The 16,009-nt window shown below is 43.9% G+C and overlaps 1 protein-coding gene across 1 annotated transcript in view; it reads right to left on the bottom strand.

The window, feature by feature from the left end:
• The window catches only part of UBAC2 (UBA domain containing 2), a 114,635-nt gene extending 109,129 nt beyond the window's left edge, over positions 1 to 5,506 (bottom strand). Inside the window, exon 1 of the mRNA XM_014944196.1 lies at positions 5,325 to 5,506. Coding sequence (XP_014799682.1) covers positions 5,325 to 5,355 — 31 coding nt within the window. The 5' untranslated portion in view covers positions 5,356 to 5,506. The remainder of the gene's footprint in view (positions 1 to 5,324) is intronic.
• Between the last annotated feature and the right edge of the window lie 10,503 nt (positions 5,507 to 16,009).

Genomic DNA, 16,009 nt, shown 5'->3' on the forward strand with positions numbered 1-16,009 from the left:
TCTCGCAGGCTGTGAAAGCAGAGGAGCACAGCGTTCCCTTTGTGCCTTGGGGATTTTTAACAAATTGCCAGCGCTACACTGAAGGGTCACAGAGAGGTAAAAGTGCAAGTTGCACGTAAGTGTTTCTGCTAATGCAAGTTCAAAGGACTCTACTCCCTACTACTACATGAAGTAGCTTGTGTGTAGCAGGCAAAGTAGCCAAGTATTTTCCAAGTGTAGCAAGTAGGTAGGCTTTAAAACATGGACTTAGATTTTAGCTTAGTAAAGACTAGCTCTAATAGCCTTTCCTACTGTACTCACATGCAGCACTTTACGTAGCATGAATAATATTGGAAAGGGGTATTACAATGTCTGCAGAGAAGTTTAGTGTTGGTCTCACAAGTTTAAGTTGTTGGAAAGGCCTTGGTGTCTTATAATGGAAAGCTTTCTGCATATGCTTCATGCTCCTGGGATGCAGCACGTTGGAGAACAAGCAGCAAATATAGCTAAGAAGCACTGCAGTAAATCAAACAGCCAGCCCAGTGCCAGTCTTCATGCACTCATGCCAGCCTTTGCCGTGCCACTGAAGTGTTTCAGCAGTGTTCTTCATGGGACTGGTGTTGCTGGCAGACTGCAACACAAGAAACCAGTCTGGGTCTGGCACCACAGCCCACCTCTCGAGCCCCTTCTGAAAGCCAGGCAGCACAATGTGTCTCCTGAACCTACAGCAATCTTGTTTTGGCAGTCAACTCAACTGGGTTAGCATTTTGCGTACGTCCATGCTGTGCTTCCTGCTACCAGGGGTAATTGGCTTTTTTTACTCCAGGGCATACCTGCCCTTCCAAGATTCCAGATAACAGAAACAGTTTCCCTTATCAAGGGCAAACTGTCTTTGTCCTTTTAAGTGGTGTTCCTCCTTGCTTCCTGACTTCCATATCTCATACTTGTAACATGTACCAGGTATGGTTATTTTTACACCTCCTCATTCAAAACCACGCATGTTGTGCCCTGAGCAGGTGTGTTATCAGCTCCCACAGTGTCATCATCTGTTACACCTGCCTGTTAGGAATCCAGCATATCACTGCTAACAAAGGACCTGCTTGTGTCTGAACTGGCTCATGTGCACCCGGGGTTGGACTGTTTGTTTTTTGGAGGAGTTTGCTTTTACGTATCCACTTCTTATAATGTCACTTTTCAAGAACCTCTCTGCCTATGCATGTGGCTTTAAAGAATACTAACCAGCAGAAGCAGGAGGGAGGATTTACACCTGGAACCTCTTAAACTAGAATATAAAATATTAAAAGAAACACTTTATGCAATAACTCAACCGCAGTGCTCAAAGTCATGAGACACGTTCGTAAAAGGCACATGGACAAGGTCAAGGACTTCACTACACAGGCCCAGCAATTCAAGCCTTGTTTACAATAAAATCTAACTTCAATAGAAGCAGTCAAACACGCAAGGAATATCTGAAGCTGAATCTATGGTAAAGAACTTAAAAGTTCTGAATATTCCTTGGATGAAGACAGTATCATTCATCTCACTGAACTACAGGACATGAAAAACTTCCCTGTGTAGCCACGTACCATAGCACAGCATCCGCTGGCACCCATAGTACAGAGATGATCCATAGAGTTACCTCGAGGTAAGTAATAAAGAAGTAGTTTGTACTTAGCTATTAACTTTGAAAAATATTGTTTGTTCAGCATAGCAGGGTATATTTAGAAGAAATAAAATTTGGCCATCAACCAAGCAAAGACCCATGTAACAAAAAGAGCCAAAGGCTTTATCTATGGCTAGATCTAGACAATGTTTTTAGGACATTTTATCAACTGACTCTAAATAATGTAACAACAGCCTTACCCTGAATGAAGAACAATAACAACCAGGACAGATGGAGTAAGTAAGTGGACTTCAGAAAAGTTTGGCTGAACTAAACTTACGTCAGTAGTAGTATGTCAGGGCCACTTGATAATATAAAACCAAAATGCATTTGGATTGAACGAACCAGACAGCATTCTCCGTCTGGAATCACAGCCACTCAGTACCTGCACATAGCTGAACTCCTTTTATTGACGAAATTAAAATACTTAAGTTTTTCACTTACTAGCTCTCAATATTCTGTTCATGCATGTAGCCAAAGATTTTCCCAAATAAATGTTATAAACAAACTGTGCTAAAAGGAAGCCAGAGCGTCTTCCTCCCACGTTCCCTAGAAACAGTACATCAGTTTACTGTTAAGTGGCATCAGTCTACCAAAGTTCAGTCATCTCTTCTGCCACATTTTGTCATATTAAATGTTTGGAATGCTAAACAATCACTTAAATTTAACAGGCACACAGGCTTTTTATTTGAATTATAAGCCATCTTCTCTTAAGCACATACAGTTACCATGCCTGGGACATAACGAAAGACAGAATTGTTTATGGGGTCAATCAAAGTTCCATGGATTTTTTACAGTTGGAGGAATAACATATGATGAAAAATGCCCCAAATTTAATATTTTAATTAAATTAATTATACATGATGAGGGTCGAAGACCAGTTTAGAATACATATTTAGCAAACTGCTTGAAAATATCCTAATCATGTCAGTCTCCCTATAGTTTAAAAGAAAAGTTTTGTTTCCATCAAAACATCAAGAGATGAGAGAGACTGCCAAGAAACACTGAGAAGACAGTATGCAAGAAGGGGAAAAGGGACTAATGGAGTATCAGTCCATTTAGGCTTTGTAAGACACTGATTACTAATTTGATCTATCAATCAAATCTGCATCAAATAAAACATAAGGATTCTTGATTTATTTCTCTCGTTTAGACCTCTAATGACAACACAGACTCTTTGTAATGTTTCCACCATCTGCTGGAATTATACCATATAGTCCACTTATTTATTTTGGTTTATTCTAAAATTAGCAGAAGAAATAATAAACAAAGAATTCAAAGAACATGGACAATAACATCCTCATCCCAGATTCTATCACCCTTCATTAGATTAATACAACCAGATGGAGCAAAAACCTTATAACCAGCTGCAACTGCTGCCACTAAGAGCCACCAGTTACTCACTTATGTCCTTCAGAAAAGTATTAAATGTGATTTCAAGAATTAACTAACCAGGAGAATTTACAAGAACCAAAAAACTTCAAGTGAGTTAATTACTTCGGTCCTGATAAGAAATTTCAAAATCAAAAAGAAGTTTTTTTAAAAGAGATAAGCAGGCCAAAACCACACTTGCTTCTAGAAAACTAGGCACAAGACTGTCTCTGGTACCCTTCTTAAAACGCATAAGAAGCTCAGTGAAAAAATCACATTTACCAAAACCTAGCAGAGTCCTGGAGTCATTTATTGTTTCTTTGTTTGTTTGCCATTGCCAAAGAGGGAGATTCTGCAGAAAGGGGTGAAAACAAGGCAATGGTGAAAACAAGGCAAAAAGAATACAGCAACCTCTGACATTTTTACCACCATACCAGTATCTGAAGATGCTAAAAGCCCTAAACTACTAGAAATATAATCAACAACCAGGTCACTTTTTAAAACAACTTAAAATAGATATGGCTAAAAAGAGCTTAGTATTACAAAATTTTTCCAAATGGTATTGTGATATGTATTGAACCAAACTGTATGGATGTTAAGAAGTCTGACAGAGATGGCACACCAGGCTACAGGAGCCTTCAGTCTGACCTGGCACAATCATTCCTATTGCTGATGAATGAGGTGTCTGGTTATTTTATCTCAAGTCTCCGATACAGGTCCATTTATCTACCATTGCCCTTGACAATATTATTGTCACTGCTGTTCTGCTAGAGGTTACTGCTCCCAAGACCCAGGGGCAGAACAGAACACGGACGCACACGTATGCTCTCCTGATACGACATCAGGCACTGATTCATTAAATGTTTAAACCATCAAATTTTGCACATCAGTGACTGAATCCTATATTGCTGCTGCAGCAGACAGCTTGCTACAAAGGCAGAAGCAAAGGTCTGAGGGCACAGGGACATCTTAAAGTGCCACAGTTGTGCATTTGGTGAGCGTATGTCACGGCCACCTAAATCTCTGCCTCTACTAGAGTTTATGAGTGCCCCTGTACCAGCCAAGTCTTACTGTGAACAATTACTTCACGTCAACAAGCGAGTTCAGTAAAACTGAATGTTGTACCAGTTTCCCAGGAAAAAAAAGGTACAACATATGCTTTTTGCAGAATGGAATCTTCTCTAGTTTTTTCTCCTAGAACAAGTACATTTCTTGTGACTACCATTTTCCACTCATCCTTCTGATGGACCCCATCTAGGAAAAAATTTAAAATACTGTGACTCTCCAACCATTCAGCCAAACAAGGATACATCTCATCCCACCTTCTTTCTCATAAAATCATAGAATGGTTAGAGTTGGAAGGGACCTTAAGGATCATCGAGTTCCAACCCCCCTGCCATGGGCAGGGACACCTCCCACTAGAGCAGGTTGCTCAAAGCCCCATCCAGCCTGGCCTTGAACACTTCTAGGGATGTGGCATCCACAACTTCTCTGGGCAACCTGTTCCAGTGTCTCACCACCCTCACACTAAAAAATTTCTTCCTAATATCTAATCTAAACCTCCCCTCTTTCAATTTAAAACCATTACCCCTCCTCCTATCACTACATTCCCTGATAAAGAGTCCCTCCCCATCTCTCCTGTATGCTCCCTCCAGGTACTGGATGGAGAAAGATGTGAAATGACACACGCCACTAACAGGTTGTTCTTCGACAGTATCAATTATGGGGGGGGAGAGGGGAGGAAATTAAAAATGAGGGGGTGTGAATCAAGTGTTATCAGATCCATCTGCAAAAATACCCTCTCCGCTCATCATTTGAATGCCTCAAAGAGAATACAGAATACAGCTACAATTAATAACCCTTTTTAAACGCCAGGCTTATTCCTCCCTAGTTGGAGGGCGCTTTCGCACCCAGGTTTGGATTTTGTGCGAGGCACGCCGTTAGTCAGCAAAGTTTTGACTTTCCATTTGTCCCAGAGCCTGCTCTTCAGGACTCTAGCGCCAAAGTCCACGCCGCAGCCGGTCCGGTTCCTCCAAGTCGTCGTCGTCGTTTTCTTCTTCTTCTCCTCCTCCCAGCCCCGCCAACGCCCTCGGAGGCACAAGCCCTCGGTACCTGTGAAGTTTGTTCCGCGGGGAAAGGGAGGCCGGCGGCTCCCTCAGGCCCAGGCCGGGCGGCGGGAGCCCCCTCCCCGCTCCCCTCAGGCGCCTCATGGCGGCATCCCCCGTCCCACAGCCGAGTGGGGGCCGGGCCACCCCGACACACCCCCCGCCGCCGCCGCCCTCCCCCCGGCTCCCTCCTCCCCGCTACTCACAGAGCCCGTTGGAGCCAGTGCTGGTGAACATGGCGCCGGCCCGGCCGCGGCGGGCGCCGCCGGCGAAATACACACACGAAATACACACACGCACACCCCCCCCCGCGTCCCCGAGGCCCGGTAGACCCCGAGGAACGGCGGCGGGAGGCGGACGCCGCGGCTAAGGCGGCCGCGATGGGCCAAAACGCCGCCGTTCAGCCAAGCGTACGGCGCCCCCTGCTGGACCCGCCGGGGGAGCGGCGTTGGGTGGTGGCTTCCCCCGCCTCAGCCTCGCCACTCCCCCCTGCTCCGCTCGCCCGGCAGGGCAAGCTCGCTGCCAGCCAACCGGGTGGCCACCGGTCCTTCCAGAGGGCATACGTCCTCTCGGTGAACCCGCAGGGCAGCTGCTGGTGGCGGGGAGGGCGGCGGCGGCAGGCCCTAAGGCGGGGAGGGAGGGCGGGCGCGCTGAAAGGCCTACCTGCGCCGTGTGTCATCACTTCTGGCTTTATGAAGGCCATTTGAATTAGAAATGCGTGGCCGCCGCGGGGCAGACTGACTCGTCCCAGCGGCGGGAAACGCTGACAGCCCAGGCTCACCCTAATTTTGTGGAGTACATGAGCTGAGGGCCTAATTAGGAGCCGTGGGTAAGCGCTTACTACAGCTAACGGAGACAGCATCACAGAATCACATGGCGTTGGAAGGGACCTCTGGAGATCATCTAGTCCAACCCCCCTGCCAAAGCAGGTCCTCCTGCAGCAGGTTGCACAGGAATGTGTACAGATGGGTTTTGAATGTCTCCAGTGAAGGAGACTCCATCACCTCTCTGGGCAGCCTGTTCCAGTGCTCTGCCACCCTCAAGGTAAAGAAGTTCCTCCTCATGTTTAGGTGGAACTTCTTATGTTCCAGTTTGTGCCCGTTTCCTCTTGTCCTGTCACTGGGCACCACTGAAAAAAGACCAGCCCCGTCCTCCTGACACCCACCCTTTAAGTATTTATAGGTGTTGATCGGATCCCCCTCAGTCTTCTCTAGACTAAAAAGACCCAAGTTCCTCAGCCTCTCCTCGTAAGGGAGATGCTCCAGACCCCTAATCATCTTTGTAGCCCTCTGCTGTACCCTCTCCAGCAGTTCCCTGTCCTTCTTGAACGTTGTCAATATTGAGACGTAGTCAATACATTCAGTGAAGAGCTTTTTGGATCTTTTTTTAGGGTGAAGTTAATTGCTGTCTCAGTTCCACTGACTGCATCCTGGCTAGCTGTAACGGTAAGTGGTACACCTAGCTCTCCACCAACATGGTAGACATCTAATATAAGGTCAGCCAAATTCCCAGTTTCGTTCAGGTGAAGTATAATAATAATGTGGTATAATTCTGTAATAAAGCTGAGATTACAGAATCACAGAATGATATGGGGTTGGAAGGGACCTCTGGAGATCATCTAGTCCAACCCCCCTGCCAAAGCAGGTTCACCTAGAGCAGGTTGCACAGGAACGCATCCAGGTGGGTTTTGAATGTCTCCAGAGACGGAGACTCCACCACCTCTCTGGGCAGCCTGTTCCAGTGCTCTGCCACCCTCAAAGAAGTTTTTCCTCATGTTGAGATGGAATTTCCTGTGGTCCAGTTTGTGATTGCTGCCCCTTGTCCTTTCGGCAGGCACCAATTAAAAGAGTCTGGCCCCATCCTTTTGACGCTCCCCCTTTAGGTATTTATAAGCATTGAGGAGGTCCCCTCATCATTCAGGCACCAAATTTCAATGCCATTTTCCAGTCCGTGTGGAAATCGGAGTTTACGTAAATAAGTCACAGTAGGCATTGGAAAGGTGAAGATGCTCTGCTCTGCGTCACAGAAGTGAATGTCGGAGAGCAACAGGCCGAGGTTTGTGCACTCGATAGAACCGAGGGCCTCAAAGTCAGGTTTAGTGTACCGCAGTACCAGACTGAGAACAAAGGTGGCCTGTCAGCTAGGGTGGCAATTTTAAATAGGCAACCAATAGGAAAAATTTTTTGGGTCAGTGTCCTGGGCTGAGAGACACAGGACTAACTTTTCTTCTAATGCTGCGGAAAACTGCACTTTTAGGAGACGCTAGTGTCTGAATTCATGAAAATATTTACTTTATAGCCAGCCAGGCTCTATGGCATTGAAGGTCTTAGTGTTTTTGAGCCTTGCCAGGTGCAAGGATGAGGAGGAGCAAGGCCTGGGCGTTTGACCCAGGCTGGCCAACAGGATTATTTCGTACCACAAACGTCACATTCAATATAAATTAGAAAAGTTTGCTGTGTAGCTCTCTCCCCCTTGATGGCGGTGGTCCAGAAAACCCCTTGCCCCAGTGCCGGACCCCTGAGGCCTTCCCTTCCTCCTGAAGCCATTGTGCTCGCAGTGTCCGCCATTTGCTGTCCCTGCTGGGAGTGCACAGCTTACTGCTGAGAGAACTGGCCGAGTATAATTCTTGTATATTTTATACCAATATCGGGATTAATACTGTTTCTTTAGTATTATTGTTAATTATTTAGTCTTAGTCTATTAAATCTATTTATATTTCAACCCTTGGATTTCTGTTCCCCGATTCCCCTTTCCGGGTGGGGAGGGGTCATGGGGTGATAGAGTAATTGTCTAAAGGACAATAAATGGTTATGGGTTTTCTCAAACCATAACAGTCAGTCATAAGTTTTTTAGATTCCATAAACTTTTCATACATAACACCAAATATGAATATGCCTTTTAATAATTACATTCAAATGCAACTATCCTGAATGCAAAGATCCGGACACTTTGTAAACAAAATCTCTCAGTATTGTCAAGGGGACAAAAAACGATCTTAGCTTGCATCCACAAAGATGTAAGCTAAGTTCAGCATATCAGTATGTAATTTTAAAATGTCCCAGAACTAATTTCAGATTTCTGTCACTCACTTGTCTTCTCTGTACGGGGCTCGCAGTCAGGCAGGTAGGAATGGGATTCTCAGTTGGCTCACAGCACAGGAGGTATGTCTAAACTAGCCAAAAGGAAGGACCAAAACAGCGGTGCATCAAAAATCCTGACTGTCTCCCAGGCTGAGGTTCTTTCCTCAGCAAAGAATCTAAATTGGATTCACAGCACGAAACCCATCGTGTACTTTGTGTCTTTGGCTGCAGTCAGCTGGCTTACTCTTTGCTGTTAAAGCACAGCTGGAAGAAGTGATTTGCTACAGAAATTCTCCTTCCTTTCAAATGCAAATGGCTCTGGCTGCTGTATGTTACATATGCAAACTCTGTCTTGCCAGTATGCTGCTGAATGCGCATAACTCTACATAAGTCACTGGCAACCCTCATTCCTAAGGAAAGGGAAGGTAAATAATGAGGTGCAAAGCTTGTAACAGTTCCAGTGTGAAACCTCATTGGGAAAAGCTTGGGTGCCTCCTGAAGCTTTAGGAATCTAATGAGGTACTCATGGGTTGATTAATTAATCACCATTCTGGACTTTTTTGGCTAAGCTTCGTTTAAAGTAATTAAGCCTTTTTGTGGATCTGGATTTCATATAGGTGAGGATAAAACCTGCAAACTTTTCCAGCATCGCCTGTGTAATAGGCTTAGCATTGCTGTTTTAGTGCTAAAGATAAAGCTTGCTTTCATTTCTTTTCACACTCACACAGGAAGGAGAGACAGAGCAATCATTCATTTAGAGGTTTAAAGTGTTCTGCTGTTTTATAAGCTCAGTTTTGAAGATTTCTCTAGATTGATGTCCTACAAGGTAATCATATTAGAGGGATTCTTTTCTGCGACACTGAGCCCTGGAATTGGATTGAAGTCAGAATTATTAAACATACTAGAGACTTACGCATGTATTTTGCTGAATAAGGATGCATTTGGGAAAATATTTGAGAGCTATTTTGAAAGCAGCTCTGTGGACTTGTTATCACTGACAGATACAGCAAACCTGAGTGAGTAGCAATAATTGGCAAGCTTCTCTCAGCACTATACCAGAATACTTGCAGATTTGTCAGTACTGCTGGGATATTTATTTGCCACTATCTTATTTAAGTACATACAAATTTATTACTGAGTTTATGAAACATTTAACAATATCCCCTGTTTCAAAAAAGATTCATTAGGTCAGTTTTTCTGGGATTAGATCAGATGAGGTACACTGTGTTTTTGAGAAACTACATAGACACGCTCATAATTATAGTTTCACCTACTGATTGAATGGTAGAGGAAATGTAGGTTTTGCCCTCAGATACAGTGCCAAGCATGAGGTTCTTCATCCCAACACTGTCAGTGTCAACTGGTAGCTTGTCATAAGAATTGTGCAAATTATTTGCCTTATTTAAATATACAGTGTAGTCCACTTTGGAGTTAAATGAAATCATCAGTCCTCATGCTTGCCTTGGAACATATCCCAGAATAGGAAGGCTAGCACTTATCTACTAATCTACTCAGAACAAGCTTAGAAGGCTTTGACACTGCTCAAATGTCAGCTTAAATATCTCCATTTGCTTATTAAATCTAGTTAGCGGGGTCAATGTGGTATGTTCAAAATAAAGTGATTTAAATTTCCTGCTCAGAAGAAAATCCCAGGAGGCTGGAATTTGTATTTCTATCTGTTCTCTGACATGAATAGATTGCTTTCTTCTCTGAACTTGTGATGTTTTTCAATCAGCTCTTAATTACTAATTAATCCCTAACAGTCGGATGCTCCCCTGCCATACAGAATGAAGGATAGTGGCAGAGTAAAACAGGGTGGAAATGTAACACCTCCCTTGCTGTCCTAACTCGCTGCGGGTTAATGATTCTGCAGGTTAATAGCAGGTGCAGGTTATGTCCCTCTGACGTCTGGGGTTTCCGTGGCATTCATAGTAACACCTGCACCTATTCCAATTACCTGAAATATTAGCAGATACCCGAAAAGAGGTTAATGTTAAACTTGATGATTCCAGTAACCTCTCCCTTCGGTTTCCAACCCTTGTCTTCAGTTACAGAAGGCTGTAAAGAAGAAAGCTGTGCACCACACATGGCCTACAGAGGAGGCTTCTGTGGCAGCACAGCTTGCCGATAGCTGCTTGCACGGGAACAGGAGGAAGGGCAGAAGGCAGAGATTCACGGGGCTGAAATCAGACTGACTGGTCCTGTGCCTTTCCAAAATTAGAGAATTTCTCTCACTCCCTCAGAAGCGAATAAATCTTTGGATTGCAGCAGACCTGCTGTCCTCCTAAGCTGTAGTGGGTTTGTTTTATTACACGGATTTTTATTTTTTTTTACTAGAGCTAGAAGATACGGAACATTTTCTAGATTAGTTCTTCCTATGTAGAGCTGGCAGGCTTACAGTTAGCACAAGGAGCAACAGAGTGGCCAAAGGAGGAACATTTAGGTGTTTCATAAGTTCTAAGGAAGTGTGCAAAGGAAGGCAAGCTAGTGGAAATAGCAAAAGTATTGGTTTTTGTCTGTTTGTTTTGGGTTTTTTTGCAATTGATTTCGCATCACGCTATTACAAAAAATGCAGAGTGCTCAAATTGTCCATTTGTTACAGTTCTAGCCATTTCAATGAGACTTTTTGTATAATTATAAACACCATGTTAAACCTGAGCTCCATATCAATGTCTAGTAATATGAAACTGCGAGTAACTGTTGCTTCTGTAACTCAAACATAATTCAAACAGCACTCTCTTGTTTTTCAACTAGAACCCCAGAACGGGAGGCAGTCATTGTACAGAGTGTTTAAGGGACTGGCTCATCTGAAGCTGAGCCAAGTGACTAGCTGGTGGCCACCAGCAGCCACAAGCTCCTGTTCTTTGCATTGCTCACCTCCATCCCCAGCCAGGGCCTTTTCTTTCCTACTCCACTGCTGGGTCCCTCTCAGACTTAGCCACCTTCCAGCAACAGTCTCTGTTTTGTCCCAGCAAATCAACAGAAACGTGCTGCATCTGCCCCCTTCTGGATTCATGCCATGTCCCTCAAATCATAGAATCATAGAATGGTTCAGGTTGGAAGGGACCTTAAAGATCATCTTGTTCCAACTCCCCTGCCATGGGTGGTAGGAGGACAATGGCACAGTACATCTTGCAGACGTGTGTGGAGGAAGAACAAGAAAAAAAGTGCCTGCTTGGACCTGTGGAGGCAACCTTGCTTTCTTCTTCACATTGTGTCTTTGTGGCCTGAACACACACACTGACAGTTTTACACTGAAAGTCCTTACCATCACATCCTCCCTTTTCACAGCCAGCCATGTGGTCCTAAGCACTGGCACCACACGCACCCAGATGTCAGCATCTCTGTGCTGGGGGGCAGCACCAAGCACTTGATCAGCAGCTTTGGCTCTAAATACTTATAAAACACTCCCTTAAGGTTGTCACCCTTAAATTCTTTGTCCCACGCTATTTCAACGAAGGTTGAGATCCTCTGAAAAACAAGACCATATGGTAGCGTAACCAGGAACTAGATCCTAATGCAAACACATTAGGAAAATGAGTTTAAGATGGGCAAATTGATTCTGATGTTTCTTAATCGTTGATTTTTATCTCAGTTTTTATGTTTAGTGTTCTATGTTCATGTTCCATTTGACTTAGGTGAGACTTCATTCTCGTGAGAATTAAAAATATGCTGGTTTGGCTGCTCTTGGCTGAGCAGCTGTCACTGGATTTTAGATCGCTTATCTGAAGGGCATTAATTTACTACAAGGTAAATTGCAAAACATCAGTAAGCATCAATAAAATGATGAGATTTAAGCATAGTGCTCAGAAGGCCCAATTAAGGAATCCATTAGGAGGGCAAAAATAATATGCATAGCATTGCATAATGCAACATACTTTGCATATCTGTACTCTTTGATGCATACTAGAGATCAAGAACTGATCATGTATTTCAGACTGAATTTATGTCAAAGAGTACCTTTGTGATGTGATCTGGAGTATGTGCTAAATTACTCAAGATAACTACCAGCGACGGCAAAAACTTAAGCCTTTAAGATGCAGCGAATGGGTTGCACTGTTCCATGAACTGTACTGAAATTGCCTATTCTGAAAATTAGATTTTAGAAGGTATTTATAGGGGTATTCAAAGGAATTTTTTTTTCCCTCCCTGTTACCTGTCTGTATTTCTCAGATACCCTCCTCCTCTTGCTTCACATCTGTATTGCAATCCTATCTGTGTATCTCCACACAGTGCAAAGGTTATGAAATGCCCGTATTTACACTTGGAATCAGATCTGTGTTTAAAGAAATAGGTGGCCACCCACATCAGGATGTTATCAGGCCTGTAGCGTAACACTGCTAACAGATAAAATAAACACAATAAAGCTTTAAGCAGTTCTCCCCAAATGTTGTTATCTTATTTGTATTTAATTTAAATTCAAGCATGAAGGAACAGTCTCGTCGTCTTCTCCCATGAGTCTAATTGCCCATACTAAAGGATGTTTGTATTCTTATAATTTTATTGAAATACAAATGATCCCTCAGAAGAACCTGCACAAAGTTAAAGGATGTTCACCCCCAAAAATATACTTGCTGCATAGAATTTGCACATACATTGCACATACATTGCTACATACTTGCAATAGAAGCATGTAGGCTTCCAGGAAATAAGCATTCCTGGGGTTTCTTTTTTCCTCTAAAAATATTAGAAATGGCAAAGCTAAGTGCCAAAAATCTATATCACACAAAAGCGTAAAACTTCCTAAATCACATTTAAATACAGCAGAGCTATTAGAAACAAAAAATATGGTTTATTACAATTATTCTTGATCCTATGCTATACTTTTTCCCATGTGGTCCATTTTGTGCTTGCTGCAACGAGCACCATTATGCTAGGGAGATTTCTAAAGCTGAGGATTAGATCTAGTCCAAAACTGAAATATAAAACTATTTAAATGCAAAAGCCAGCATTCTTACTGTTCCTTTAGCTCTCTTCTCTGCACGTAGTATTTCTTGCTCAACACAGTTTAATATACTTCAATATTTTTTTTAATAGAGTAGTTGATAAATGAAACTGATTTGAAGATGTCTATCTGAAATGGATGGCTAGTGCTTGATCTCTAGTATGCATCAAAGAGTACAGATATGCAAAGTATGTTGCATTATGCTATGCATATTATTTTGCCCTCCTAATGGATTCCTTAATTGGGCGCATATTATTTTGCCCTCCTAATGGATTTCTTAATTGGGTCTTCTGAGCACTATGCTTAAGTCTCATCGTTTTATTGATGCTTGGGGGTTGGGGTCAGTACAAAAATCTGTGTTCGCGGGGCCGTTTGTAGCAGAAATCAGCGCCTGCGGCAAAGAAATCTTTCCTGGTGTGAAGGTGATGTTCTGGACCTGCACCCAGCTGCCGTTTCGGGCTCTCCCTCTCCTCCCTCACCCGAGAGGTGGGACCATCCCATTTTCTGGTCAGCCGGCACAACGGCAAGGGCAGTTTTCCACTGGGCTCCTGGAATAGACTTGACTGGGGTGTGAAACCAGAGAAACGAGCACTGACACTCCGTCCTATCGTCATTTTTGAAGCAAACCCCAAAATGTCTGGATACTGAAGCTTTTGGGGGGGTATTTGTGTGCTGCCTTCAGCCTAGAAAGACCAGCCCTGGCTCTGTGCTTCCATGCTCTCGGGTGGCTTGGTGGCTCCTCTCCAGCAGAAGCACCGGCGCCAAGGGGAAATGAGGCAGCAAGCGGGAATTCATCAGGAGAGGAGGAACTGGAAGGCCTTGTTTGAAGGGGGTGTCTAAACCACAACATTAATCTTTTCTATTGTTACAGGTACTTGCCACAGACTCCTCTGGGGACACGGGCAACCGGCCGCACCGGGCGGCTGGAGTCCAGCAATGTCTTACCTGCTCGGGTTCTCATCTGGCAGTTGCAGTACAGGTTGCCTTAAGGCCATTTTTGGCATGGTAATCACATCAATCATGTCAAGAAATAATGATTGAATACAAAATTAGCTCATACTAAAACTCAAGTTTATTGTTATGTCCCTGCTGTGAACTAAGTCAGCAAGTTTTTCAAGTAGGAGAGAAATAAACCAGCAAAGTCAATAAGCTCATTTGTACATACAAGACCTGCATTTGCTCCAACATTTGCTCCTTAAGTACATATTTGGTCTCCGAGTATATGTGCTAGCTAAGGATATATTTACAACACAAGTCATGTTACACAGGTGACAAAAAAGTTACTAGTGCAAACATTGGTTTAATTCAAAATTACTGGGCAGGTCATGACTTCTGATTAATTTTATATGTGAAAGTATATTGAGAGGTAAGTCTTTTCAGTCATTTCAGTCATTAGGGCAACGAAGCTGGTGAGGGGTCTGGAGAGTAAGTCTGATAAGGAGAGGCTGAGGGAGCTGGGGTTGTTCAGTCTGGAGAAGAGGAGGCTGAGGGGAGACTTTATCATGCTCTCTAACTACCTGAAGATGGGGTCTAAAGAAGCAGGAGTTGGTCTCGTCTCCCAAGTCACAGGAGATAGGACAAAGGGAAATGGCCTCAAGTTGCACCAGGGGAGGTTTAGATTGGATATTAGGAAAAATTTCTTCATGGAAAGGGTTATCCAGCATTGGAATGGGCTGCCCAGGGAAGTGGTTGAGTCACAATCCCTGGAGGTGTTCAGAAGACGGGTTGACATGGTCCTCAAGAATATGGTTTAGTGATATTTTTTTATTATTTTTTTATTTTTATTTTTTTGTCAGAGTTAGGTTGATGGTTGGACTAGATGGTCTTTAAGGTCCCTTGCAAACTGGACGATTCTATGATTCTATGATTTTCCTACAGCTTTGATTCTAGATTTCAGTGGGGTTAGTCCTTCCTCAACTCAATAGGGGTTTTGAATGATTGAGGCATATTACCCATCACTATGAGCAGGAACTGGTGTGTTTGTATATACAGGAGCTTGAAGGCTGAGTCAGTGATCTCCCAGGCTACATGTTAATTTGAGGGCAAAAATTAAGCTTTTGTATCCTAGGATGTATTTAGATGCTGAGTTGTAGGTAAACTGTTTGCCTCTGAAGGTCATGGTGTAAAAGGGTAGACACAACGTCCAGAAAAAGCACCGATTTTGGGCTTCAGTACCTGCATTTGTTGCCACCCTTGCGATGTGTCAGTACGTTACGCTGTCACGCAGGAAGGAAAAAAAATGACAAGGAAAAAGGAAAAAAAAAGAGTATGTCTGCCCCAGATGTTTTACAGCCCTGTTTCAAAGCACCCTGGATTCAACAGCGAGAGCTCCTGCTGTGTTTGCGGCGGGGTTTGGCTGGGAAGGGTGCACTTTAAACTCCCAAACCGCAGCCGGCGGAGCCGCCGGGGGCAGATGGAAATTGCCGGTCACCGTCGGGCTGATTCAGGGAACAGATGGGCTCTGCCTCGGAGAGGAGAGCGGGAGGATGCGCCGCAAACATGGCGTGGGAGGCCGCCTTTGCTCGAGGTGGATGGCATGAAAGAAGATATTAAGGCCAGGACACAAAAAAAAGAAAAGAGAGGAAGGGAGCGGTCGGAGAGGAAGGCTGGGTGGAATGTGCGGAATTAGCACGGGGTGGAGCAAGAGACAGGGGAAGAAACAGAGGCGCTCTTGGGGTTATGCAACTTGGCAGGTCTTAAATCTGCTACTGACAGGGGGAGGAATCCATAAAAAGCTCTGAGGAGGAGATGTGGCAAAGGGGGATTGACAAGAAGGGCGATGGAACCCAGGTGGCCTGTGCGTGGCGGAATGATGACTTAAAAAATTAAAGAGAGAAAGAAAAAATGAAAGAGAAAATGAGATAAA

Source organism: Calidris pugnax, unplaced genomic scaffold, assembly GCF_001431845.1.
Source record: "Calidris pugnax isolate Ruff unplaced genomic scaffold, ASM143184v1 scaffold69, whole genome shotgun sequence".
Lineage (NCBI taxonomy): Eukaryota > Metazoa > Chordata > Aves > Charadriiformes > Scolopacidae > Calidris > Calidris pugnax.